The sequence below is a fragment of the Pocillopora damicornis genome, chromosome 8 (assembly GCF_964200805.1).
Source record: "Pocillopora damicornis chromosome 8, jaPocDami1.2, whole genome shotgun sequence".
In the NCBI taxonomy this organism is placed as follows: Eukaryota; Metazoa; Cnidaria; class Anthozoa; order Scleractinia; family Pocilloporidae; genus Pocillopora; species Pocillopora damicornis.
In genome coordinates, this window is record NC_142677.1 from 17,416,900 (window position 1) to 17,443,047 (window position 26,148).

The 26,148-nt window shown below is 40.5% G+C and overlaps 1 protein-coding gene across 4 annotated transcripts; it reads left to right on the plus strand.

Moving 5' to 3' along the window:
• Positions 1-25,610, plus strand: LOC113664329 (transient receptor potential cation channel subfamily M member-like 2). Of its 4 annotated transcripts, none has more exons than XM_089213820.1 (34): positions 1-107; positions 188-308; positions 2,488-2,576; positions 3,020-3,182; positions 3,478-3,642; positions 4,846-5,046; positions 5,469-5,640; positions 6,177-6,354; positions 9,816-9,957; positions 10,574-10,643; positions 11,024-11,124; positions 11,870-12,004; positions 12,502-12,555; positions 13,288-13,389; positions 14,122-14,381; positions 14,897-15,125; positions 15,222-15,430; positions 15,920-16,064; positions 16,361-16,489; positions 17,054-17,302; positions 17,466-17,646; positions 18,132-18,264; positions 18,430-18,641; positions 18,993-19,125; positions 20,202-20,434; positions 20,604-20,696; positions 21,137-21,306; positions 22,131-22,216; positions 22,519-22,620; positions 23,026-23,112; positions 23,338-23,443; positions 23,793-23,939; positions 24,820-24,933; positions 25,128-25,610. In XM_089213820.1, exons 2-34 carry the CDS (start codon positions 207-209, stop codon positions 25,233-25,235), a joined length of 4,800 nt encoding a protein of 1,599 aa, XP_089069946.1. In that variant the 5' UTR covers positions 1-107; positions 188-206; the 3' UTR covers positions 25,236-25,610. The 4 variants fall into 4 exon arrangements, with proteins under 4 accessions (XP_089069946.1, XP_089069945.1, XP_089069947.1 ...); XM_089213819.1 differs by having other exon boundaries at positions 20-111; XM_089213821.1 differs by having other exon boundaries at positions 38-132; positions 230-308.
• Positions 25,611-26,148: the final 538 nt, after the last annotated feature.

Here is a 26,148-nt window from a genome sequence, read left to right on the forward strand (position 1 = left end):
GACATGACTGGATTCTGGTCAGAATACAGAATAACGGACTGAAGCGAAAGACTTCCGTTCGTTCCACCAAGACGGACAACTTGTTAAACATTCCACAATTTAACGTCGTAGGTGCGATGTCGTCAATTCATGGTTGGTTAAGAGTTGTTTAGAATTAAGATATTCGATTATTCACGAATACTTTCAGTTGATTATTACCAAGTCAAATGACATCGCTTGGCATGGACAGGGACGCTGGGAGACTCAGGTGTTCAGAAGGTATCTCTGTACAGTATGGACCGAAAGATAAATCAAAACCATCAATGAAGGCAAGTATGACTCAGTTAAACAGGCATTTCATAATCTTACCTTGATTCATCAGCGCTGATTTATAAAATATAATGTGTATTTTCTCAAAGGCTAGTGTTTACATTTCTCTTGAAGCTACAAGTAGAATGAATTATGTGTGTTTGTTCAGCTTTTCGATCGGCCGATGAATTACTTACTTATTTGCAAGTTTAAGTAGCGAAACGGCAAACTTATTTTCAGTCAGCAACGAATCGCAAAATTATCCTATATATTGCGTGGTTAAGAGTTTGAGTTTTATCGTCTGAATATTGATCATTTTAAGGTAATTGCTGTTGTATCTGTTCATCAGTTGTGGTCGCTGAGGTCTCATTGTTAGTACTCAGTTGTTACGGGCCGGAAAATATTTACCCTCTAATGATTTGCCTGGGCAAAGCATAGAGCAAAGACGAAACTCTTTTCGTCCTTCTCCGAGGCTTGTTTTCTTGTAGAGCGCAGCCTTTTTGTAGTTTTAAGCCGATACAGAGCAATTAGCCGCTGAATTAGATTTCAGCTAATGATGCAATGTTCTGCTGCGATAGTGTCGATTGTTTTGCTTAGAAATAACATTATCATGTTACCTTCGACTCGATCTGTCGTTTTGTTTTTTTTTAAATCTGCCATTTCAAAGACGTTTTAATTGTGATTACTTTTCAATTGTCATCTCTACGAGGCACAGTTCACTGATTTCGCGCGAAACTTTGGCAAAGCTTGTGCTTAGTTTTTCGATGCGATGAATCTGCTTTACAGAAATTTTCGCATATGAAACGGAAGAAATGGCGGAAGAACCTGAAGATTTGTCAGCATTAAAATTCCTCCCCAAAACCAGGAAAAAATAAAATCGAATGGCCTCTGATCAATTTGTTGTCTTACATGTTTAGGAAGTTATAATTGTGAATCACTTAAAACGATTACAATATTACACAAAGGAAAAATTATGTCAACAAAATTATTCATTAACTTTCACGTGAGTTTTCATGCGATTGATGGAAAAAAAAACACATAACAACCTTAACAATCTACTCTCCCGATCGATGCCAATTTAATTGGAAAACTCGTATTAGATACGTATCAAGGCACAATTATCTTATGGAGAGCTTTCAGTATTGGAGAGACTTTTTGACTGAAAGGTTTCAAAAGGTTTGTAGGAGTGTTTTCCCAATTTTCATAGATTTGGTAATTTTTTTAAGTTCACTAGGTTATTTTGACCTAAAAATTACTTTCTTCATTTTTAATATCGTAAACACTGTGCTGTGTTGTGATCAATCGTTTTGGTGAGTTCATTTTCACATGAATTGCAATCGTCTGTCTCACGATGTAATCACTGTGGATGTAAATCATAACATTGCGTGATGCATGTTAGGGTCACGAAAATTATGCTATGAAATTTAAGCATTGTACAGGTGATCGTCACCCTGAAAACAAGGTATTATGCCGAAATTATACTCAAAACTTCTCTTGACGCTCAATTTGATAATTCAGACTAATAGCTTTTAAAAGCCCTTCAACCTTCCTCCTTCGTTTCTATCATCAAGGGAATTTTTAAGAAGTTTTAGTCATTATGCCTGCATTACGCTCGATGCTCTGGCTACAGCATTATGCACAAAATTATGCCGGCATAATTCATCTCATCCTCGTGCGAGTCTTTTTTATGCGATGTAAAGGTACGCGTCGCTTTAATCAACCTTTCTGCTCTAATGTTAATGGTTGGAATTCCACAACTGCAATTGGTGCATTTCCACGAGATGTTCCCTCCGCGGTACTCTTTCGCGCGGCCCTCCAGCTAGTGAGTCTTGGCGATCTTCGGCATCCATGCTTGTGTGATTTCTTGTCTACTGTCCCTGTTGATGTTGTTATGGCGAAGTCGAATATCTCTGTCATGCTCTTTAACCTGCACAGGTCTACCAGTCTCGCCGGTGTAAACTTTAATACTTTACATGGGAATCCTGTAAACCACGCCATCTTGTTTTGCCTTGTCAAATGACCTGCAGTTTATAAATTTGTTTTGTTTTCGGGCGTTTAAGTTTCATCTCAAAAGATGATCTCAGATGCATCTCACATTTTAGACACGTATCTTCTGCATCTTATTTCCAGTGGTAAATAGTTTCTTAAAACAATTCATAATGATTTAACTTTAACTCTCTTTTTTTCAACTTGTAACAGCCTCCACATAGAAAAGACTCCTGGATTTACAGAACATTTAAGAAAAGATCTTGCGTTCAATTTATTCCCTCGGGGAAGGAGACAAGACGGTAAGTAACACAACAGCATAATAGCGGAACTCGCAGAGCGTAGCCCCATAATTATACAAAATGGTAATAACCCATCAAGCCGAAAAAAAATTGGATGTACGACCGTACGACCGTACAAGGTGCTACTTTTAACATGCGTGGTCAACTGTACCGCGGGCACGCCAACGCCACGGCTTTGTTCAGTAGTCCAGTGGTCAGTGCACTGGGATCCGAGTCGGACGACCCGGGTTCTAGTCCTGGCCGGGGCAAGGCGTTGTGCGCGGGGAAAAAAATGCGAGCCTTTGGGCTTGGCTAAATCTATACATTACGTCAGTGCAGTATATACCGTAAGAAAGCCTTTGAGTGGTTGCAACATAGTTTCATAACAGTTTCTAAACCGATCCTTCAAAGGAGTTGTGCGCCATCAGCCGCGAGTATCGTTACATAAATTTTCGTCTCTATAGTTGCTGCTGCGGTCGTCTGGACAAAGATCATCAAGGTGGGGCTACCCACGGGATTCCAGGCGGTGATGTGAAGTGGAGTGTGACAAGCCATACAGAAGAACAACCAACGAACGCTTATGGTGAAGTGGAATTCACAGGAGCTGGGTTAGCAAGCAGAGCTAAGGTCAGTGTTTAATCAAGCAATAGAGCACAGGTTTTATGATGTGATAAGGCCACGCGGGATATTTGGAGAACTCAGAAAAAATTGGCATTCACGAACCGTTGTGTACTTAATAGCCAGATACAGCACAGGTTTGGAAAGCACATTGACCACTCAGCTGAAGCAAGCTCTGTACAACTATGTTATCAAGGAAGGTATTCCGTAAACCCCTAAGCTCACAAAGTGCGCTTTTCAACAGGATAAAATACAACCATCCGTAAAATATTTATCTTCAAATTTTCTTGATTTCTTTTGATAGTTTATTCGTATCGCTCATGACACTGATCCAGAGAAGATTCTTTGCCTCTTGAGAGAAGAATGGAGACTAGATTTGCCCAAACTACTCATCTCTGTCACCGGCGGAGCTAAGAACTTTGTTCTACATCCCAAGTTAAAGTACGTGTTACGGCAAGGATTGCTGAAGGTATTTTTTTGGGAGTAAAGTGTTATTCTTTGTTTCCAAATGTGACGAGCGTTCTGCCAACCCCTCGGATAAGCAATGTTAAAAGCAATCTTTGTGTGTCACATATGAACCAAGCATAGGGGCTCGGAACTTTTGCTTTTTCCTACCTTCGTGAGCTACTAACCAGCGAGGAGAGGGGGAGGGTGGGGATAGGGGCTCAGAACTGTTGCTTTTTCCTACCTTCGTGAGCTACTAACCAGCGAGGAGAGGGGGAGGGTGGGGCTAAGGACTCGGAACTTTTGCTTTTTCCTAACTTCGTGAGCCACCAATTCGCGAGGAGAGGGGAGGGGTGGGGCTAGGGACTCAGGACTTTTGCTTTTACCTACCTTCGTGAGCTTCCAATTCGCGAGGAGAGGGGAAGGGTGGGGCTAGGGCCTCAGAACTTTGCTTTCTCCTACGTTCGTGAGAGATGAATAAAGCCTTTCATTCTTCATAAAATTATTTTGACGAGGAGTTCAAACCTCATCATCTTAATTTAATTTATTTTACTTGTAATAATAAAGCGAGAAAAGTAGGATGACCGGGCCCTTGAGCATTAGAAAGCTTGGGAGAGGAGCAACGCCATGTTGTTGTTGTTGTTTTTTTTTTTGGGGGGGGGGAAGGTGGGAGAGAGCTCGATTTGAACGTTTTCTTTCTATTGTAATATCTTATTTTGATCAAAATGGCCTTTGGGGGGGAGGTGGGAGAGAGCTCCATTTGAACGTTTTCTTTCTATTGTAATATCTTATTTTGATGAAAATGGCCTGAGGGGGGGGAGGTGGGAGAGAGCTCGATTTGAGCGTTTTCTTTCTATTGTAATATCTTATTTTGATCAAAATGGCCTTTGGGGGGGAGGTGGGAGAGAGCTCCATTTGAACGTTTTCTTTCTATTGTAATATCTTATTTTGATCAAAATGGCCTGGGGGGGAGGTGGGAGAGAGCTCGATTTGAGCGTTTTCTTTCTATTATGATATCTTATTTTGATCAAAATGGCCTTTGTATACTGACGGTTTAGTCCTCTCATAGTCGACAAACTGAATTTTAATACCTGTTTCAAATCATTTTGCTACTTTTCTTTACATACTCTACTACTGAGTTTTCTGTCTTATTAGTTTTTTTCAGCAACTTTAGTGGTTGCTTATATTACGGACAAATCATTTGACAGTTGCTAATAATGTTCCACAGGCAGCCCAGACCACAGGTGCATGGATCATCACAGGTGGAACAAACACTGGCGTGATGCGTCACGTTGGGGAAGCAGTAAAAGGTCACACAGTCATGTCACGTGGGGCACTGCTGTCGAAAGACAAAGCATCTCAGCTTCATCTTATAGGTATCGCTACCTGGGGGATTGTGGATCACAGAGAGGATTTGATCAACAGCCAGGTAGGACTCTTCTTCTTGGCCTAAACCAAATAGCTCTCACTTTTTACTGAAACTCCTATCAGAGAAAGGAAGAGCAGCTTTGGAGTTTTTTCCAGTTTCTGTACAATACATCGTTTGTTTCTGCACTCCCTCCCCCCCCATCTCCCCCTCCTAAGTTTTGCTGATCTTTGTGACCAGGAGCCCATCTTCTGCTTGTAGTCATCGCTACTCAACGGTTGGCAGTGGCATAATGAAATTAAGTGTCTAAAGATTCTCGTCAAGGAACAATATTAAATGACCCGACCAGGTTTGGAGCCCATCCTGGGATATCGCAGGTTAACCACTGCTCAGTTTTCTCTCCTCAAAAGGTAAAAACTTAAAATCCACGAGAAGCTAATGCATGCGCACTGACCACAATAGAGCGGTGTTCTTTTTGCTCACAGGGAGTTGTCACGTATCACATGACTCCTAGCCTACTGTCAGAGGGAGCGTGTCTCGATAACAACCATTCGCACTTCATCCTGGTGGACGATGGGACGGTGGGAAAGTATGGAGGAGAAATCCCTTTCCGGGCAAGTCTTCAGAATTGTATAACAACAAAAAAAATTGCAAAAAGTGAGTTTGTTTTTGAAATGTTACCTAGCTGCCATTGTCCTGTATTAGTTTCTCACGTGACATAGTATATACAGGAGAGAGTCACTGATGTGTTATAATCGTATGCCCAAGTACTCCAAGGGAGAAAAAGAACTAGTCGCAGTTTACGTATCAGTAGTTCTCAATCCATGTTTAAAATCTTCTCCAGCCTTAACACCATCGTTTATCCCTGGTTTAATTTTGTTTGTTTCGTTTTTTCTATCGTACCAAACTGAGATTGTTTAGTTTCCATCAAATTCTTTGTAGTTTTGTAAGGCTCAAAAATTAACTCTAAATATCACGAAAGACGGATTAAATTCAGGTACAAATGATCTGTGGTAAAACTTCCAACCTTTGCACCGTAGGCCACTGGTTAAATTCTGCGAGGAACTCTTACTCATGTTTTTTCCTTCTCTCGCGCTCTTATGCTTTATCGAGGGAGCTAGAAATGTGTCATATTCTGGCATTAGTTTTGTCTGGGACATGGCTAATACCACTGCTTTTTTTAATGTTTTCAGGTAAATCTCACGGAATCTCGGTGGTTCTTCTCGTTCTCGAGGGAGGACCAAACACAATCCAAACAGTGTTGGAATCTGTCACGAGCAACCCAGCCGTGCCCGTCGTCATTGCCGAGGGCAGCGGACGAGCTGCTGACATCTTAGCGCATGCTCATGGGATTGTCACTTCGAATGACGGGTGCGTGTTAGAGTTCGATTAGTTTACTTTCGTATAGGAAATGTATAGAGTTAAAGTGGTTTGAGAGAAGCAGGTAATTTAGTGTTAACAACTGGGTTGAAAACGTAAATTAGCCACCGTAAAGAGTAAAAAAGCTGACGTTTCGAGCGTTAGCCCTTCGTCAGAGCGATTAGAGGAATTGTGGGTTGTGTGTGGATTTATATGTAGAAGGTGGAGCTACGCCATTGGTGGGAATATTGTGACGAGAAAACAGGAATAGATTAGTTGAATGAAAAGCGCTCGTTGATTCCGTGGGGATTAAGGGTGCCGATTTGAAATATAAATTTTTGTTCTAGTGTTTTACGGCTTTCCGAACTGCCTAGATGTAAGGAAAGGCCGCAAACTGCCATATGCTGTTTAGAATGATAAGGAAGATTCAGGATGCCAATTCTAAACTTTTTAAACATTTGCACCAAATTAAGGCCCAAAAACTCGACCAACTTATCGGCCCTCAAGTCACTAACGACTCATCGCCTGAAAACCTCAAAACTGTAGTTACCATTCCAGAAAATTTACTACTTTCCGATTCAGAAAAATCAGTTCTCAGCAAAGGCTTAAATTTTGTTCCCATATCACAAAAAACCGACGAATTTTCAGTTAAGCAAGACGTTGAAAAATTCCTTCGCCGCGTTCAGTTGAAAGCCTTTTTTCATGACAAAGAGGATGATTCTAACACCTCTAACAAAGATACTTTCGAAACACTCCAGATTCGAAAGTCTAAATGGACTCCCCCAGAGGGCCAGTTCTCATCTTTAGATTTTTTCCTCAAAAAATGTCGCCACGATATCAACAAACTTAAATTCAATCGTCACACCAAATTTTCCAATCTTTCTTCGGAAGAGTGGTCGGCACTAAAAGGTCTAAAAAAACGCAAAGACATTGTCATTAAGGCGGCCGACAAAGGCGGTGCAGTTGTTGTTTGGCGGGCCGACCTCTATCAAAAAGAAGCTTTGCGGCAACTTTCTGACACCTCCTTTTATGCTAAAGTCGACAAAGATCTCACTTTAATTAACCAAAACATTGTCAAAAATACGATTAACGATCTCATAGCTAAACAAGAATTGCCGGCCACTGTTAAAAATCTCATCATTACTACTCCTAGAACTTCGTGTATTTACTTTTTACCTAAAATCCACAAATCTAACAACCCAGGTCGACCCATCGTTTCTGCCTGCAGTTGTCCCACTGAACTTATTTCCAGCTATTTAGACAAAATTATGGCACCTATCGTCAAAACTCTACCGTCTTACATTAAGGACAGCCTACACGCACTTGAAATTTTTCGTGACTTTAGTTTCCTCGACCAAAACAAACTTATTTTCACCATGGATATAACATCTCTTTACACTGTCATTCCCAATGACGAAGGTCTCCGGGCCCTCAAACATTTTTTCGATCAACGCATTGTTAAGGAACCTAGCTCTGAAACACTACTCCGTCTGGCCGAACTAGTGCTCACACTCAATTGCTTTTCATTCGGTGGTAACTACTACAAACAAACTAATGGCGTGGCCATGGGTACTATAATGGGACCCAGCTACGCCAATCTTTTTGTTGGTTTTATCGAACATCAATTTTTTAGCCAATACCACGGCCCAAAACCTCAACTCTACGGCCGCTACATTGACGATTGCATCGGCGCTACCTCCTCTACTAAAGAGGAGCTCACTCAATTTATAACCGCCGTCAATTCCTTTCATCCGGCTCTTAAATATACCTGGGAAATTTCCGACAATTCTTTGGCTTTCCTAGACATCAAAATTTCAATTGAAGGCAACGGCTTATGTACTAGTGTTTACTACAAACCTACAGATTCACATAGTTACTTGTTGTATCCATCCTCACATCCATCACACGTCAAGAACTCCATACCTTTTTCACAGTTTCTCAGACTTCGTCGTTTATGTAGTGACGACTCTGATTTTTCCGAAAAATCAGAGGCAATGTGCCAGTTTTTCGATAAACGCGGCTATCCTGTTTCTGTCGTTCAAGCGGGCTACCACCGTGCCCAACAAATCGATCGACAGGCAGCACTACAAACGGCCGAGAAGGAGAACACGGATCGCATTCCATTTACTCTTACATTTTACCCTCACAACCACGCAGTTAAATCTATCATTCTTAAAAATTTTAAATTACTCCAAAACGATTCAGAGACTGGCACTATCTTTTCGCAACCCCCACTTATTTCATTCAAACGTGACAAAAACATAGGCAACTTTTTAGTCAGGAGTTCATTTCATACCAATGACCAATCTGGAACTTTTAAATGCGCTCGCTCACGATGCAAAACTTGTCCTTTCATTCATAACGTAGAGAAAATATCGGGACCCAAAAGATCCATTAAGATCATTGATCACTTTACGTGTACCTCCGCCAATGTTATTTACTGCATAACTTGCACTTATTGCAATAAGTTATACATCGGCGAGACAGGAAGACGACTGGGTGACCGATTCCGAGAACACCTTCGCGATGTGGAAATAAATGACAAGGACGCATCCAAGCCAGTCGCTGGACACTTTAATCTTCCTTATCATTCTAAACAGCATATGGCAGTTTGCGGCCTTTCCTTACATCTAGGCAGTTCGGAAAGCCGTAAAACACTAGAACAAAAATTTATATTTCAAATCGGCACCCTTAATCCCCACGGAATCAACGAGCGCTTTTCATTCAACTAATCTATTCCTGTTTTCTCGTCACAATATTCCCACCAATGGCGTAGCTCCACCTTCTACATATAAATCCACACACAACCCACAATTCCTCTAATCGCTCTGACGAAGGGCTAACGCTCGAAACGTCAGCTTTTTTACTCTTTACGGTGGCTAATTTACGTTTTCAACCCAGTTGTTAACACTAAATTACCTGCTTTACTCTCCCACCGACGCAGCACCACAGTTTCTTTAGAAACTTACCCCTTTATTCATTATGGTTTGAGAGAAGTTGCGGATGAGGAGTGTAGGTACGGGGGGTTTGGACCCCCCTATCAATCAGACCAAAATTTTGGACACCCCATCAAAATTTCCTAGATCCATCCTTGAAGTGGTGATACCAGCCAGAAATTTAGCAATATTTTTTAGTATTTTTTCAGACTACTGAAGCATTTTGTTGATTTGTTATATGAAACTACAGAAAACTCCATAATTATCTCGCTGAATCACGATCTTAACACATGTAATAGTTCTAAATGGAGTGTTGTTTGTCAGAGAGCACGACGACATATTTGAAGAGTTTTATAACGAGTCCTGCTTGTGGCTGAGGAGGGCCTGGTAGCTCGATCTGATATTCCCTTTCGAACAAAGCTAAAATTAACAAACCCAAAATATGAGAAAACACCCTTTATATCTTAAGGTGGACTCAAATGGTGAAATACCACCATTTCTGAGGAAAAAAAACTTATCATCCCTTATTCTCGACAGAACTGATATGGAGGACATGTCTGAAGTGGTTGAACATCAACAACTTCGTATGAAGATCCAGAAAGCCTTCCCAGAGTGCAACGAGGAGAAGTGCACTGCTCTTTATCATGACGTGCTCAAATGCGTGGGAAATAAGAGATATGTAAGTCATAAAGAGTGACAGAGACAAAGCCTTTCGATCTGGGCTTGGTCATTCAAAAGACAGTTTAGCTGCCCTAGGGTTAAAGCTAGTTTTCAATCGTAGTTTTGTAGCTTTGCAAACAGTTTTCAAAAAATATGTGTATTAGGTAAAAGACCCACAAAAATTTTCGCTGTAACTTTCGCGGCTATTGCTTTAAGAAAATGCATGACAATGTTGAGAAATGAATCCTGGATCCTAACTAGCGTGGCGCCTTTCAAACAACTAGAACCAGGAGTCATATGTACTAGCCGCAAGACTACCGCGTCGTCTAGGAAGAGTAGCGTAAAGGGGGTAAGTTTCTAAAGAAACTGTGGTGCTGCGCCGTTGGGAGAGTCTAATAAGATAATTTGGTATTATCAACCGAGCTGATAATATTAGCTTAACGTAAGGGCTGGAACGATTGAAATTTAACGGCAATCAAAGACACCTCAAATCCACATTTTATTGGTTCTGCAGATCTATAGGGGTTCCTTAACCTTAGGGATATCACAAGGGAATACAATATTTAGAATATGTGAATCTTTAAAAAATGCACGTGATCGAAACTCGGTATCTCTATTCCTTTCATTTGTTGCAGATTACAATATTTCGCATGGACGAGGATGGGATTGACATTGACATAGCCATACTTAAGGCTTTACTCAAAGGTTTGTTCAGAGGGAGACCAGGTATCTTAGTTATAAAAATGACATAGGAAGGATGGGAATTGGAGTGAGACCTTCTTGAAGAATCCATTCCCTTTACTTGTCATATTGAAATTTGTGAACAAGGTAAACTAACGTCACTGCGCATTTGCAGAGGCTGGTTCGGCTTTCGGTTGGTGCTTTCAAGCTGTTTGAAACACAAGCAACATTCTTGGTAAAACTTGAAATATAATGAAGTATAGATAATCATCTAAGCTTCGAAAACTCCACTCTAATTCCTTTTAGATATTGCTTTGACCGTTTCGAGTTTTTTTGTAAATTCTGCCTGACATGGCCCGTTTACTTGTGTACTTGAAGGCTATATTAACGTAGTGCATTTGCAGCTCAACATGCGTCTGCCGCTGACCAGTTGAGTTTGGCCTTAATATGGAACCGGGCCGATATCGCCAGTACTGAGATCTTCAAAGAAGACCAAAAATGGAAGGTATGACTGTTAATAAAGATAACAAAGATATCTTGAGCACTCGTTCTTATCGGTGTAAAATCTATTATTTATGATACCCTTAAACCTACAGAAAATTCAAACGCTTAGTGTGACTTCAAAAGAAGGGACATCGAGCCTACAGCGAGTGATTAACAAACTTCTTTCGTGTTCTCTCTGCAATTCCGTGGGTTAGGATACCGATAAATGTAAAAAAATTGCGGTGTACATCGCAGTAATTGGCAGAGGGGGATAGAGGGCAGTTTTCGTCTGATTCGCCTTACCAAAGAGTTTGATTTTCACTCTTTTCTTATCCCATTACAAATAAGCGAAAAAAAAGAAAAGCATAAGGTGCGAGATACCATTCAATAAAGTATTATGTGCGAAACGAGATTGAAAAATTGAATTGTTGACCGATAGAGTCTCGATCTAGTTCAATGATTCACTTATGCCGGACTATAAATGACAAAACAGACCATTTGTATCCTGCAAACAAATGAACTTCAGTCTATGAAGAAGAATTTTTTCGGCACTTAAATAGCACTAAACATTTTACATTTTGTAATGTCATACCTAGATAAGAGGTGGGACACCCCTCCATATTATCACACTGCGTTCCCGTGCAAAAAAGATGCTCTCTCATCCCCCGAATGGAGGGCATCCTTGACGAGGTTCTGCATCGTTATCCTCAACATTTTTTTTAAACTTTTCTTACACACTGCTAGAGCGAACTTTCCACTATTTCTAGATGAAATCTTTGGAGGATGCAATGATGGATGCCTTAGTCAACAACCGTGTCGAGTTTGTCAAACTTCTCTTGGAGAATGGCGTCAGTATGAGCAGATTCTTGACAACAACTCGGTTGGAGGAGTTATACAAGGCGGTAACTAGCAAACAAGTTTAACACAGAGGGCTTTGAGATGCGATTTGCTGGGGAAGGGGTGGGGGGACTGGGTGCCATTTAGCAATTCCCTTTGCCAAGAAAAACTGATAACCTATGATAAAAACAACTTGGCATACTGTGGAGAATCTCCTCCTCTCCTCACCGACGACCTTTCCAACTTTTTTTTCATCATGCTAGTTTCAGATCTTTCTGTCAACTGACTTCTGTGCTCAAGTCCTCTGATGAAAAGCCTTTTCAGAAATTTCTCTCTCTGATCGTCACTGATTACTAAGACCTGAACTGAGCCTAGGATTTTGTTTTGAACGTTTTTTATTGGCGACGCCTGCCACACTCGTGCTGGCTTAAAACCATCCAAGTACTGAGTGCGCACTCTATACCGCACTTTAACAGGTGCTGCAAAGAAGGATTGTCGACAAAGCATATTTACGCAAAAAGGCCTGTTATTTCTGTACATTCTTTGCTTAATTATTTTCCAGAGATGGAGGTCGTCATCCAATGCTGTGTTGAGACAACTGATCGGGAATGGAAAGGTGAGGAAAGGTTAGGAAAGGTTCTGTAAACTGCAGCAAATGTGTTGTCTTTTCGGCCTCGACTAATTTTTTAAAGGAAACCTTTAATTGAAATTTCCATTTTAACAACAGATTTATGTGTTATAAACCAAAATAATGTTACTTTGACGACTCTCTGCGACGCTCTTTTAGGACCAAAATGTCATCCATGGGCTATAGATCAGAGGTTTGCTTTTGGCATGACTTGGTAACACAGTGGTCAAACGTCTGCGCATATGCAAACGTTGTGACGGGCTTTCAGGGTGTCAAAACCAGGTTGTATTATAAACATCCACACAAGCGAGTAAGTCGCGGTGTAAGTCGCGTGCAAAATTTTAGTGAAGTTAAAAAAAATGGAAAATCATCAAAAAACCCGTAATTGGATAAGCTTTCTGCTCTGGAAGTGTCGAGAGTTCCATATCCCTACAAATTAACCTTTTCAGATTTACAGTGCTTTTCTGCATATTTGGTTTGACAGCAGTTGATTCTTATGTATCCTTAGAAATTTTGCGCGTGTAATCGGCGGGGCTGGCCAAAATAAATCCCTTTGCGCATGCCTTACGTCTGACCACTGTGTTTTATTTGGTATACGAGTTCTATTCAGCAGTTCTTTGAAATAGGCAAAACATGGCTGGGATCAAAGACTAAAAATTTGACAGAATAAACAGCTTTTTTTGTAAAATTAAACTTTTCGTTTTAACCTATACTCCTTAGATCGACACTGGTCATTTTGACTTGTCCGATGTTGACAATGTTATTCGGCGACTATTAGGAATAGCTTACAAAGGACACAGAGAGAAGAACGCTATAACAAAGGTATTTGTCCACTTCGATTCTATGAGCCATGTTCTTTCTGAAAGCGATACACTTTCATGCTAAAAGTAACTGGGTAAAATGTAGTTATGGAATACTAAAACTTTTACTCACATATTTAAAAGGAAGTAACGAGAGATTAGGGGTGGTTTCTCGATCGAAAGTAATCTGGGATCGCTCTGCTTTTGGTTTATTACGGTTTTTGATGGGTCTTACCAGGAAACTAACGTTAACCTCTGCACCATTCGGAATCAAAGGTAAAACCGATAGTCACTTGGTCACCCGCGTATACCCGTGTTTCGGGCTGTATGCGTTTTTTCACGTTGAGTCGTCCTGGTGATATTTTCCTTCGCTCTGATTGGCCACCGTGATAACTTGGATTGACTTTGCAATACTCAGCGAAAGCCGCTCTCTGCAAGTATTCGTTCTACGAAAATATTTACTAGTGATTGTTGCTCTGAATCATGCAATAGAGCTACTTTGAAACTTAAGGAGAGAATGTTTGTAGTCTGGTGTTTTATTGTGGGAATGTGGAAAATGTATCATTCTCTTTGGAAAGGAAACAAAAGTGGTTATATATTAGTGTTAAAGGGGAAAGGATTTTTATCTTGGGTCAGAGCGTGTTTGAAAACTACTTATTGAGCACCTACCCTTCTTCGGGTATTTTCGTCCGAAGTCTCGCTTGTTTGTTCTTACTTCGTATGTTTCAATTCAAACGCTTTATTGCCTTCAAAGGGTCTTGACATTTCTAACCAGATGATGTTTGTCAGAGGACACACAGACAACATAGCTCACGTGAATTATCCTTATAACGAGCTGCTGTTGTGGTCTGTGCTATGCAATATGCGAAAAATGGCGCTCTTCATGTGGGAGTGTGGTGATGAGCATCTGGCGCGGGCGCTGGTGGCGGGAAAAATGTTCAACGGCATGGCCAAGGTTACTGAACGTGATGACGCATACGCTGACATCACTGATGCACTTAATGCGCATGTGGAGTAAGTCTGTCCGCTGATTGGTTTGTAATGATACTATAGTGTAATTTACAATGTTTCCACGAGCGCGCGTTGGATATGAGACGATGAATGGCCAACGAAGCCCGTAGTGCCGAGTTGGCCACAATATCCAACGAGCGCCAATTAGAAACGCCCCAAAATATGGATCAATCTTCCCAACTTTATTTTTTAAGAACAAACGTAATTTTACAATGCACAAAAAACACTTCCTTTTTAACTCGTCTTCATGCGTGCGCATGTTATAATGGCTCATACCCCATGATTCCTAAGCCAACAAAATCTTGAATTAAATTATCCAATTATCCTTTTTTATTAAATAATGTAGAGTATCATGCCTCACACAGGAAATGATATTTTCAGAGGAAAGGACAGGCGTGGCTGTACCACTCCTTTTTGGGAGGGGTACAGCCTTTCTCCATAAGGACTATTAAGAAAAATGTTGCCCTCCTATGTATATTAATGTCGAAGAGTTTATTCCTATCAATTTATGCTTTCAGAGAATTCAAACGACTGGCACTGGGTTTGTTAGATAAATGTTTTCAAGAAAATGAAGAGCTTACCCAACAGCTCCTGACATATCACCTAGAGAACTGGGGTGGACAAACATGTCTTTCACTTGCTGTCGCCATCGAACACGAAGAATTTCTAGCACACAGTAGTTGCCAGGCTCTTCTCACTGATATATGGACAGGAGCCATGAAGAATACGCACAGGTCTTCTATCAAGGTAGGGAACTTTGGCTATGCCCGTGAAAGTTATCTATAAAAACAGCGCATTGCAGGTTGGTACGATGTCCTCATCCCTGTTCTTTTGTGCCGTCAGACAATGCTTGGAATCCTCATACCTCCGACGATATTTTTGCTGGAGTTCAAAACAAAACAGGAGCTATCGTCTATGCCCGTTACAATGGAAGAACATGAACAAGAGTTAGCTGAGGAGGGCGAATGTGATGAGGTTCAAGACGATGAAGAAAACCTAAGCTACAGAAGAAGCCGAGCAATAACGGACGATGGGAGGGCACTAGAAATGAGGTAATGCCAACTAAGCACCTCTTTTCTTCTGAGTTTGAAACTCCACACCGGCCGTTTTCGACTTTTACTCCTGATCGTAACATTTAAAGTTAAAGGACGCGCTACAGATATATCTTAACCCACTCATGGCCAGAGAGCATGCGTTGGGCCCAGGTTCTTATGAAAGTTGCTATTTATCACAGATTTTTCTTTTACTGTTTCCTAATGGCTTCATTGTTGCTCTGCGTGATATTTTTTCCGCGATCAGTCTTTCGTAAATATCACCTTTGTGTCTTAAAGCCTGAAAAACGGTTTTTCGTTCGAAGAGTAAGATTGGATCGTTGTGATAGTCGCCGCAGACGCCTACTGATAACCAAAATGCAGATTGGTGCATAATCTTATAATGACTTGATTTCGTAAAAAGCAATGAACGCCTATATTAAAAAATAGGTGTTTTTGTTTCACTGTTGCGATGAATAATGGATAAAACGTTTTTTCTTAAACTCCTAGTGTGCTCTCTTCGAAGTCACGTGAGTTGCTCTGGGTATCCACGTACCATAAGTGTAGACAAGAGACTCGTGTGGTGAAACTGCGATGGGCGAGGAAGATCTTAGAGTTCTACAAAGCACCTGTTACTAAGTTTTGGTCTAACGCGGTAAGCTGCATCGTGGAGTGGTGATGGCTATAAATAAAAATTAGGAAACAGAAGGGACAAGCATGCATTTCAAGAGGTTTCGCTACTTCGCAAGTTCGCCCGCTACCAGTTCGCCTCCACCTCGACGAGTTTGCCTACTCAAATAGAATCAATCAGTTGGCACGTAGATCGATTTAACGATTCTTTTCAGAAAAATGACTTTTAATTTTACTTACTTTTACTACGTATACTTGCCTGTAGTCTGATTTTTCTGACAGTGAGTTTCGTTCTCTGTACTTTCTTTTCTTTTTTTGCAGTTCGCTTATATGGCGTTCTTGATGCTGTTTAGTTTTGTTATCCTCGTAAAAGCTGACAAAATTCCTTCCATCAGTGAAATGGTGCTTATCATTTTTGTTTGTACACTATGTACGGAAGAAATCAGACAGGTAATTCAAAAACAAGTTGATAAACAAAGATCTAAATATACTAAATATAAATATATATATATATGATGACCTGAAGTTGATTCTATAGAATTGCACGTTTTCTCAGTGCTGATCCTTTACGTGGTTAGACAGCAAAATAACTACCTTAAATGTAATCGTGAAGGGTTTGATTTTCTCGTATAAAATGCCCATATATCTTTATTGATGTGAATAATAAGTGAAACTAAGGTACAAGATGCAATCGATAACAACAATAGAATATAAACAGTTTATATGCTCATGGTGACAACAAACGGTGAATTCCAGACTGCGGTAAATGTGCCACTTCTTCCATTAACACTGTACTATTTTTAAGCAAACGGCTGAGAGGAAAAGGCAAACTTGGATGGTGTTATCTTGATATAACACTTATTTCTCTTAATTTTATAGCAACTACATGGGGAAATAACTAATCTGATCTTTGGAGATAAAGGGTATATATATTGAGTATTTCATGGTGCTTAATGAAGAAAGTGGAAACATCTGAGAAACTTTTTAAGCCTATACTTTCTTCATTTTTGTCAGATACTTCATTCTGAGCCACCAACATTTGGAAGCAAATTAAAAGACTGGGCGTCCAGCAAATGGAATCTCCTTGATGGTTTTGCAGTCGTTTCGTTTTTCATTGGACTTGGGCTCAGGCTTCACCCAACCACACGCAGTGCTGGTCACGTGGTATACTGCCTCGATGTGATGCTATGGATTATTCGCCTATTGGACATATTTTCTGTCAGCAAACACCTCGGACCTTATGTGGTCATGATTGGGAGAATGGTAATACCAAAATATTATTCATAGGTCTTTGTTCAACTTTCCCATTCATTTCGGACGAGAAGGGGATAGCAAATTCTCTCCAAGAGAGAATAATTCGCTTTACCCTGCGCGCAATAAAAGCCTTGCATTAATCATTCATCATATTTATCCTTCCTATTTATAGACCGTGGATATGCTGTACTTCCTCTTGATCATGGTGATATTCCTCCTGGCTTATGGAGTCGCCCAACAAGCCATCTTGTACCCAAACGAGACAGCTTCCTGGTCCATGGTGTCTAGAGTGTTCTTCAGACCTTACTTCCAGGTTTATGGGGAGTTGTTTTTTGTGGATGCACCAGATACGAGTAAGAAGATCTGTCTTTAAAAAGAACGATAATAACCGAGTATTGTAGAGCCGTCAGTTATCCGCACCATACTAATTGGTCAGGACGCTTGATCTTAATTGCTACATTTAAAACCTCCTTCTATTGTTAATGGTTAATTCATAATGAAATGTATTTCTTCAAACGATCGAGTTTTTCTCAATAAAAAAATCTCAAATTTATCTCCCTGAGGAGATTTCCCTACTTATTCTCATCTGTAATAAAAATTTTTGTCTTTTTGGTTAACACTCGCCGCTCAAAAAGCTGAAATGTTTATAACAAAAAGTAACAGCATCCTAGTGTGGCAAGCAATTGATGTATCAAATATTGCAAGAGTTAGACAAGTGTCAAGTTCATTTAATGAGGATGATAGATCGCGGAAACAAGATTTTTGAGAAAGGATGTTAAAGATGAGAGTCACAGTCATAATTAAGCTAATTATTACTTTATTTAAAATTTCGTTCTAGTAAGCCCGGCAGAGACTGTATTTGGCACTCCAAGAAAAGATAAACATGGCGACACGATCGTGGTATTTATCATGGCGTTTTATCTTCTGGTTGCCAATATTCTCCTTCTGAATCTTCTCATCGCCATTTTCAAGTATGTGTTGTGGACTCGTTTTCGTAGACATTAATTGTAAACTAAATATGTTTATTTTGCCGCCTAGGGCTAAGACACGTACCATATTGGTATTACATCTTTGTGAGAAGGAAATTGTCTTAAAAATTGTTTCATATATATAAGTTTCTTTCCTGTTCTCGACAGCAACACGTTCTCTAGCGTACAGGCAAACGCAAATCAGATTTGGAAGTTTCAGCGGTATTACTTGGTCATGGAGTATTCGCAGAGACCAGTGTTAGTTCCACCTTTCATCATCTTTAATCACGTGATCCATGCTCTAAGGGGCTTATACCACTGGCTGAAAAACTGTCTGGGACGAGGCAAGAGAAACCAGGAAGAGTCTAGTTACGGACTAAGTATGGCTTCTCTTTGTGAATGAAATAATATTTTAATAAACAAAACAGAGAAAAGTTTAAGAAACCCCTGTGACGATTCGAAGCTCAGCCTGTTCTGATTTCTCACAGCTGAGCTACAGGGATATGCTAGGCCGTGTATTCCATAATGTCCTTTATACTGAAGGGTTAGAAAAAGTCGAAAAGTATCCTGTGCGAAGAATGAGAAAGATGTTTCTCATCCTCCTGTTTTGATCTACCAACAGACCTTCATTTTTATTCTGGTTTTGTTTCAATAAATATTTTCCTATGCTATAACATTTTTGCTAAAATGTTTTTTGTCCAGCCTAACAGAGTTTGTGTTCTCTGTGGCAGAGCTTTTCCTAGAAACCAACGATCTTCAGAAGTTGATGATGTTTGAAGAACGATGTGTGGATAGCTACCTTAGAGAGAAAGATACTTTGCTCCACGCCACTCAGGAGGAGCAAATGAGGGTTATGGGCGACAGGTACATTTTATCACTAGGACTGATAAATAAAAGTAAGTTTCTGATTGTAAGCTTCTTTACTGCAAATAGTAGGACTGACGGATGAAGGGACGGACCGATTGACTGACTGACTGACTGACTGACGGCCAGACTGACTAGCTGATCGGCTGACTGGCTGCTACCTGGCCGACTGTCGTACTGGCGGACTGGTTGATTGACTGATAGACTCTCTGATGACCGGCTGACTGAGTAACAGACTAATTTGATGACTGACTAACTGAATGATTGAATGGCTGGTTAACTCGCTGAATGACTGACTCACTGATTACCAGACTGACTAAGTTACTGACTGACGAATTGATTCGCATTCCTGCCGGCTGGATGGCTTACTGACTGGCTGACTGACTGACAGACTGACCGCTGGTTGACAAACACACTGCCTTACTGAGTTACTGACTGACTGATTGACGAGTTGACTCGCTGTCATCCTGGTTGGATGACTAACTGACCGGCTGACTGACGGACGGACGGACTGACGGACTGACGGACTGACGGACTGACGGACTGACGGACTGACGGACTGACGGACTGACGGACTGACGGACTGACGAACCGACAGAATGACTGACTGGTTGACTGGTTGACTGGTCGACCGACTGAATGACTGGTTAACTGACTGACTGTTTGACTCGCTGAATGGCTGAGTGACTGTCTCACTGCCCGCTTGTTTGACTAAGTTACTGCCTGACTGATTTACAACCTGACTCGTTGTCCTACTAGTTGGCTGGCTGACTGACTGACAGACTGGCTAACTGACCGATTAACTGACTAACTGACCGACAGACTGACAGACTGACTGAATGACTGACTAGTTGATTGGTTGACTGACCGGTCGACATGACTGACGGACTGATTGTTTGACTGAACGAATGACGGACTGACTGACTAACTTGACTGGTGGGTTAATTTATTGACTGACTGTCCGATCGGAGACTGCAACCATACTAGCTGTCCGATTTAGCCGTTGTGTAAGCTACAGACAATACAATGTGTCATGAAACACATTTCCCATACAAGGATCTGTCATCAAATTTCAGAATGGAGGCTATCTCGAGTCAACTTCAAGATATGTACAAAGATTCCATTTGTCAGTTTCACAGCGGGAAAAAGTCTGCCGACTCCCTAAGTAAACGCCTTAACAAACTGGAAAAAGGGATGAACAGAATTTTAGAGATACTGGCACCAGAACCAGGGGCATATACAAACGACGAGAATAATCGTAATGCGCGGTCCGGGCGAACTGTATCGTTGTCAGCAGTCGAAATTGCAGGTAAAATGTATTCTGGTCACATGGACAATTTGTCGTAAATAAACAACCTAGTTCCCGAGGCCCCTCTCCTTCCCTATTTGAAGAGAATATAGTGAAGTTAGATAGATGAAGAGGCTCGTAGGGTGACTTTACTTTATACCGTACATTGACCCCATGGGATTTATTACAGGTGTAGGTGGACACAAGCCTCTTTCACAAAGGTTCTCTTATGACGGACCACGCACGAATAGCAAGATTGAGCCGTCCTCCCCTCTGATGAAAGGTAGGTTTCTCTCGGTTATTATAACTTCCCGATTGTGTTGAAAATTTGGTGGGAATGTTGGTGGGTTCTCAATCAGACAGCCCTACATATGTACCTACTCTTAACGCTCAGCCTTAAACAGCTATACGCGTTGGATACATGCAGCAAAAATCCGTTATGAGTTCGCATGCTCCCCATAAAAGGCATATCCAAAAGAATAAAAGTCTAGAAGTTGCGATGTATTTGCTCCTCGTGGTCCATTCTTATCCACCCAAAAATTGGTTCGATCTGAGAAAAATCAACAAAGACGTGTATTTACGAACACAGCTACTTGTTTAAGGACTTGTGGTATTCATAAATGAAATTGTTTTGAACTCTACAATCCCCTGCTTTTTCGCCTCATTGTTACTTGTCAACACGATGAGAACTTAGAATGTTCATCTGAAATTCGATTCAAACAGAGGGATTTAAATTTACTCGACGACGTCTCTCAACTGCTGCCGCACGTGCAAAGAAAGCTCTTAAACATGAAGCACACGAGAAAGTGACGCACGTGCATTCGAGACATTCGCCATATCCAAAGAGTAACCAACAGCGATATCCTGTGCCGGACTTTCTCGTCGACTGGCAGGTATGTAATTGGCTATGTGATAATTAATTAAGGTAATCAGTTCCTTACCAAGGATAAACCGTGCCTGTACTTGCAAGACATTGTGAGGGTTTTTCTCAGAGTTGTGCGATAAATGTTTGGTACCTGAGCAATCGGAAATATTGTTACTGTATGGTAGTAAAGTTTATTTCGGAGTAGGTGTCAGACTGAAAAATAATTTTCAGTGGGAAAAACCGTCAAAAAAGAAAAACCTATGTGATTTGTTCCCATCAAGGATCGATCTAATAATGCGAAGCAAAAAAGCTATTGTTCAAACAAGAGTTTTGTGAGAAGACGAGCGCGGAAATTCGTGCCATTTTTGATAATTAACGCTGTTAAAAATGGGCCTTTAAGCACTGAAGCGATTTTCCCACGGAAGAAATTTTTTTGAAATATTTCGAAAAAATGAGGTCGTTTCAATTACGTTTACACGTAGACAGATTCATGATTAAGTTTGAAAGAAATCGATTTTATGAACCGAATTGAACTGGACCGCTTTTGGAGAGACCGTGCCTTCACTGTGCAAAATTAAAAGCTACAGAAGAAGAGAGAGATTAGGCTAAAAGATGTGAGATATAACAAGAGGACTTTGGTAGTGTAATACAGCGCTGCATAAAAACTATCAGATTGCCAGAAATTCATTTTCCTTGGGTTTGTAAATCACAGTTTGTGGTTCTGTTTGCTGAGTGTCCAAATACAACTTTGGGTTTCTTGAAGAAGAAAGAGGGCGTAGGAAAGAAGAAGATAACAATAATGAAAGTAAAATTAAAATGCAACTTCTTTTTTTTTTTTTTTTTTGCTTGTAGGAGTCGTTCCCAGGCTACGATCCGCCGTTATATACCGCACAGGAAGTGGAAGCCATGCCAGCCTGGGCCGATCCCGACATACCAGAGTGAGTAAAAAAATCTAGCAGGGGCCACAAGAAAATACAAGAAATTTACCCAGAATTCACGACTCCTCTCTCGTAACTCTTTCCAGCAAGCTTGCGCGGACAAAAAAACAACCAGTGAGGCCTAGCATCTTTGAATTTTCCATCTCAAGCTGCTTCACTCTTAAATGCCCTCAGAGCAACAAAGAAATAACCACGTGCGATTTACGCTGCGATCTGTCTAGTCAATCTAGTTGCTTTTGCGCTCGTTTTCATTTTTATTTACCTGTCCTGGATAATGCTTAATTATTTGTTTGTATTTTTAGCCCAAATGACGCGACAACAGCTATCTTGTTTAACTTTGAGGACCAAGGAATCAACAGAAGAAGTCACACAGGACTGATTGACGTGGTCAATCGATTGCCAAGGTGTCTTTCTTAGGCACTTTTGTTTGTTTTTTTTTTTGTTTTTATGTTTTAGAATTAAAACGAATCCGATGATTGCAGACCATCAAATGGCGTAGTTTGCGTGCAGACTCTCGTGATCAGCGATTCAGCACGAGCGTTTCTTCGCTACGGGAAAGAATGAGGCCTGCAAGGGCTGAGAGATCTTCAAGGGGTCTGGCATTGAGCCAGATCCACGGAAAACCTTTTCCCGACTCGCCTCGGAGAAACGCGCGCCTTGCAGCTCTAGTAATGAGGTCCTGCCCGCAAACTACAGATAAGGACAATAGCTCTACTTTCAGATGCGCGTACACCTTACAGACTGGTTTCATAAATGATGAATATTCAGTGTTATTTTTCCTTACTTTTAAGTTATATTTTGTTGAATAGAAATCCGATGGGGAGGACAGGCATCGCAGGACGTGGCTTGTTTGGTCGCTGGGGACCTAACCATGCAGTTTATGTTGTTGTTACAAGGTGGGCCATGTTAAACCTCTGCCGTTCTGCACCAACGTTTTCCGCTTATTTAGCCTTGTTGCGCGTCGTTCTGCCCGCGCTATTGACGGAGTAAATTACTGACGGAACGATTTCTGTTTGAAACAATCATTGCCATTTCCAAAAGACAGGTAAATTTCCAAGTGCTGCACTAAGTTTAGATTAAATTCTAAGTTTCGTTATTCCTCTACCTTCTCCCATTTTCAGATGGAAGATCGGCGAAGATGGTCAAGTCCTACGAAAGCAAGAGAAAAATGTTCTGGAATTCGTGGCAAATAAAAACCTAGACAGCTTGGAATGGGAAATACCCGGGGTATGATATTCTGAAACTTACAATAACACATACGCGCAATGTATATTTTGGAGTCAAAAGTAATCCTCCATTGCATTCATACTTAATTTCTACATATTCCTATTGGTCACCAAAACCAAGCCTCTTTCTCAACCAATCAAATAAAAAATTAAAACCAATAGCGATCTGGTCAACAGGGTTTTCCCGCGCTTTACATGCTGTCTACATTTGTTTACTTCGTCTACTCATTGGCCCCCTGTTATGGTATTTCTCGAATAGTGGGCAGCTTTTCTTTCTCCTTCTTCGCCTCTCCCGCTTTTTTTCAATTCCTACATCATTTTAATCGTATTGGATTGCCTAACATTTTCAGGAACTGTTGGAAGCTGGCGACTCAGCGTTGTGCACTTTGAAAAAGATTTTTACCAACAAAATTCTTGCGAGTGTCAAGTCTGATATTAAAGAGGGAAAGGAAAACTTGGACAAATGTATAGATACGATAGTCAAAAATGCTGCCGAGGTATGCTTCATTGTGCGACGGTCTTTAAGGGGTATTAACTTTAGCTTCCTTAATATAATGTATCATCAAATTTGCAATAGAAAAACAAAGGTAGCTGCTAGTTTTCAATAATTGATCTTAAGTCGTTTTCTCACAGTTGACAAAGTACCCTGACACCTTTCAAGTTCTGGAAATGTGTTGACATCAAGACGGGGCAAATAAATGTGTCAAACATTTTAATGAGGATGACGAAAACCAACTGTGTTTAATCCTTTAACTCCTAAGAGTGACTGGCTTCTAATTTCTCCATACAGTATCACCCTTAAATCAAATATATATATGTCATGAGAATAAAGGAAATGATCGCAAATTCAAGAAACGTCTGATTGTCTATCAAATTCTCCCCATCAGTACCATAGGAAATGTAACAAGAAAAGTGTGGAGAATATGAGTATCAATGTAAGGTTGTGAAACGTTAATCTAAAAAGAACGTGAAACATGAATGCAGTACACCTCAGCAAGAGGGCATCATGTGCTGTCTTGACTTCAATTTAAGTGTTATTGACTTTTGCAATGAAAAAAGATGATACTAATATTGTAAATAAAACCCATAATCCATCAGAGTGATTGCCTTACGCTTCTGTCCCCATTTCGTTCCTTGCCAGGGTATGGAAAGACAATTTAACGATTGAAATATCAATTGAGGAGTTTGATTATCGAAGATCTTGCGAAATACGTTTTTCTTTGGGTGCCTTGACTCGCCTCATCTGGTGCACAAAAATAAATGGGTCGGCTTTGATGTGACTAATATTACCACCCTTAACTTCAGTTTTCTAACAGCACATGGAATATCTTTTGTCATATCACTTATTATCACTTTGGTCAACCCGTGAAATTGTAGGTCTACAGAGGATACGTCGATGACGTCAAAAATACAGATAACGCTTGGTTGGAAACAACGGCAATGCATTTGCATGACAACAAGAGGGAAATGCTGGGTGACATCGAATTTGAGGTATATGCAAATGATACAAGACTGATCGAACAGGCCCTTCAGTCTTTTTCGAATAGGTTTCATTCTACCGCTTGGCCTTAAAGTAAGAAGAGACGACTTATCGATTCTTACAATTTATTATTTAAAAGAGAGAGTCAAAGATTCACGATAACAACTCTAATTTTGTTCTTGTAATATTTGCACTCATCCTTTAGGTTGAATCCAGTATATGCTGGCAAGAGGTCAGCAGTCACACTAACATTCACGACAGTCATGTGCATGTTTTGAGCAGAGTGGCCGCGTTGGGAATGGCAAATTTTTAAACATTGGAACTGGTTGTCTGGTTGAGGATTTCAAAGGATGATATATTTTATCAGGAAAGTGTAGCCGTAGATTGTAGGGAACCATCCATGGCCATCGAACCATAGCTAGCTTTGGCCATTTTTTCAGTGCTGAGGGAAAATGGAGACCATTTGATGATTGTAGACGAAGATAAATACCAAACAGAAGAGTTCGAGTGACCTGTATAGAAAACTAAGTTATACTACTCCATGATAGGATCTTAATTTTTCTGTTACTATTCTTTATATCATCGCCAGTGACTATGACAAAGTAGAAGAATTTATTAGTATCATTGAAAAAATAAAAAGAGTTTAGCTTGAGACTCTAACCTCAAAGCATACTCGGCCTACATCTCCTTGAATCTTAATTTTTATTTTTTAGTTGACGCCTAATCTTATGCCCTGATTCTGAGCACATTAGTGTAGCCGGCAGTCACTGGGAGCCTGGGTAAAGAGCACTTTGTTGTCGACGAAATCTGCTTAGAATTTCATGTCCAAAAATTTAATTTTTTCAATAGGCTGTGGGTACACATGCCTGAATAGAGTTTTCATTATTTCAACAAGACGTTTTTGAATGTATCATAGGAGAAACAGAATAATTTTTGAAATTAATCAGATTTTTTTTGGAAGCCCTTGTTTGTCCAAGCACTTGAAGGAAGTCAACAGAAGAAATATTGCCAACATGTTATACTTTTTTTCATATTTTCCTTCCCTCTAGCCGGTTACGATCTCTCCTACCAAGTGAAAATGAGGAGACAGACTTAGGGCAATCAGGGCATTAGCGGGGTTGTTTCGATTCCTCTAAAGTTATCTTGAGGAGGGAACAAAATTCTCTTCAGCTATATTTTTGCATCATAAATTCTTGCCCAAAAATGCCAGTTCCCTTCTTTGTCAA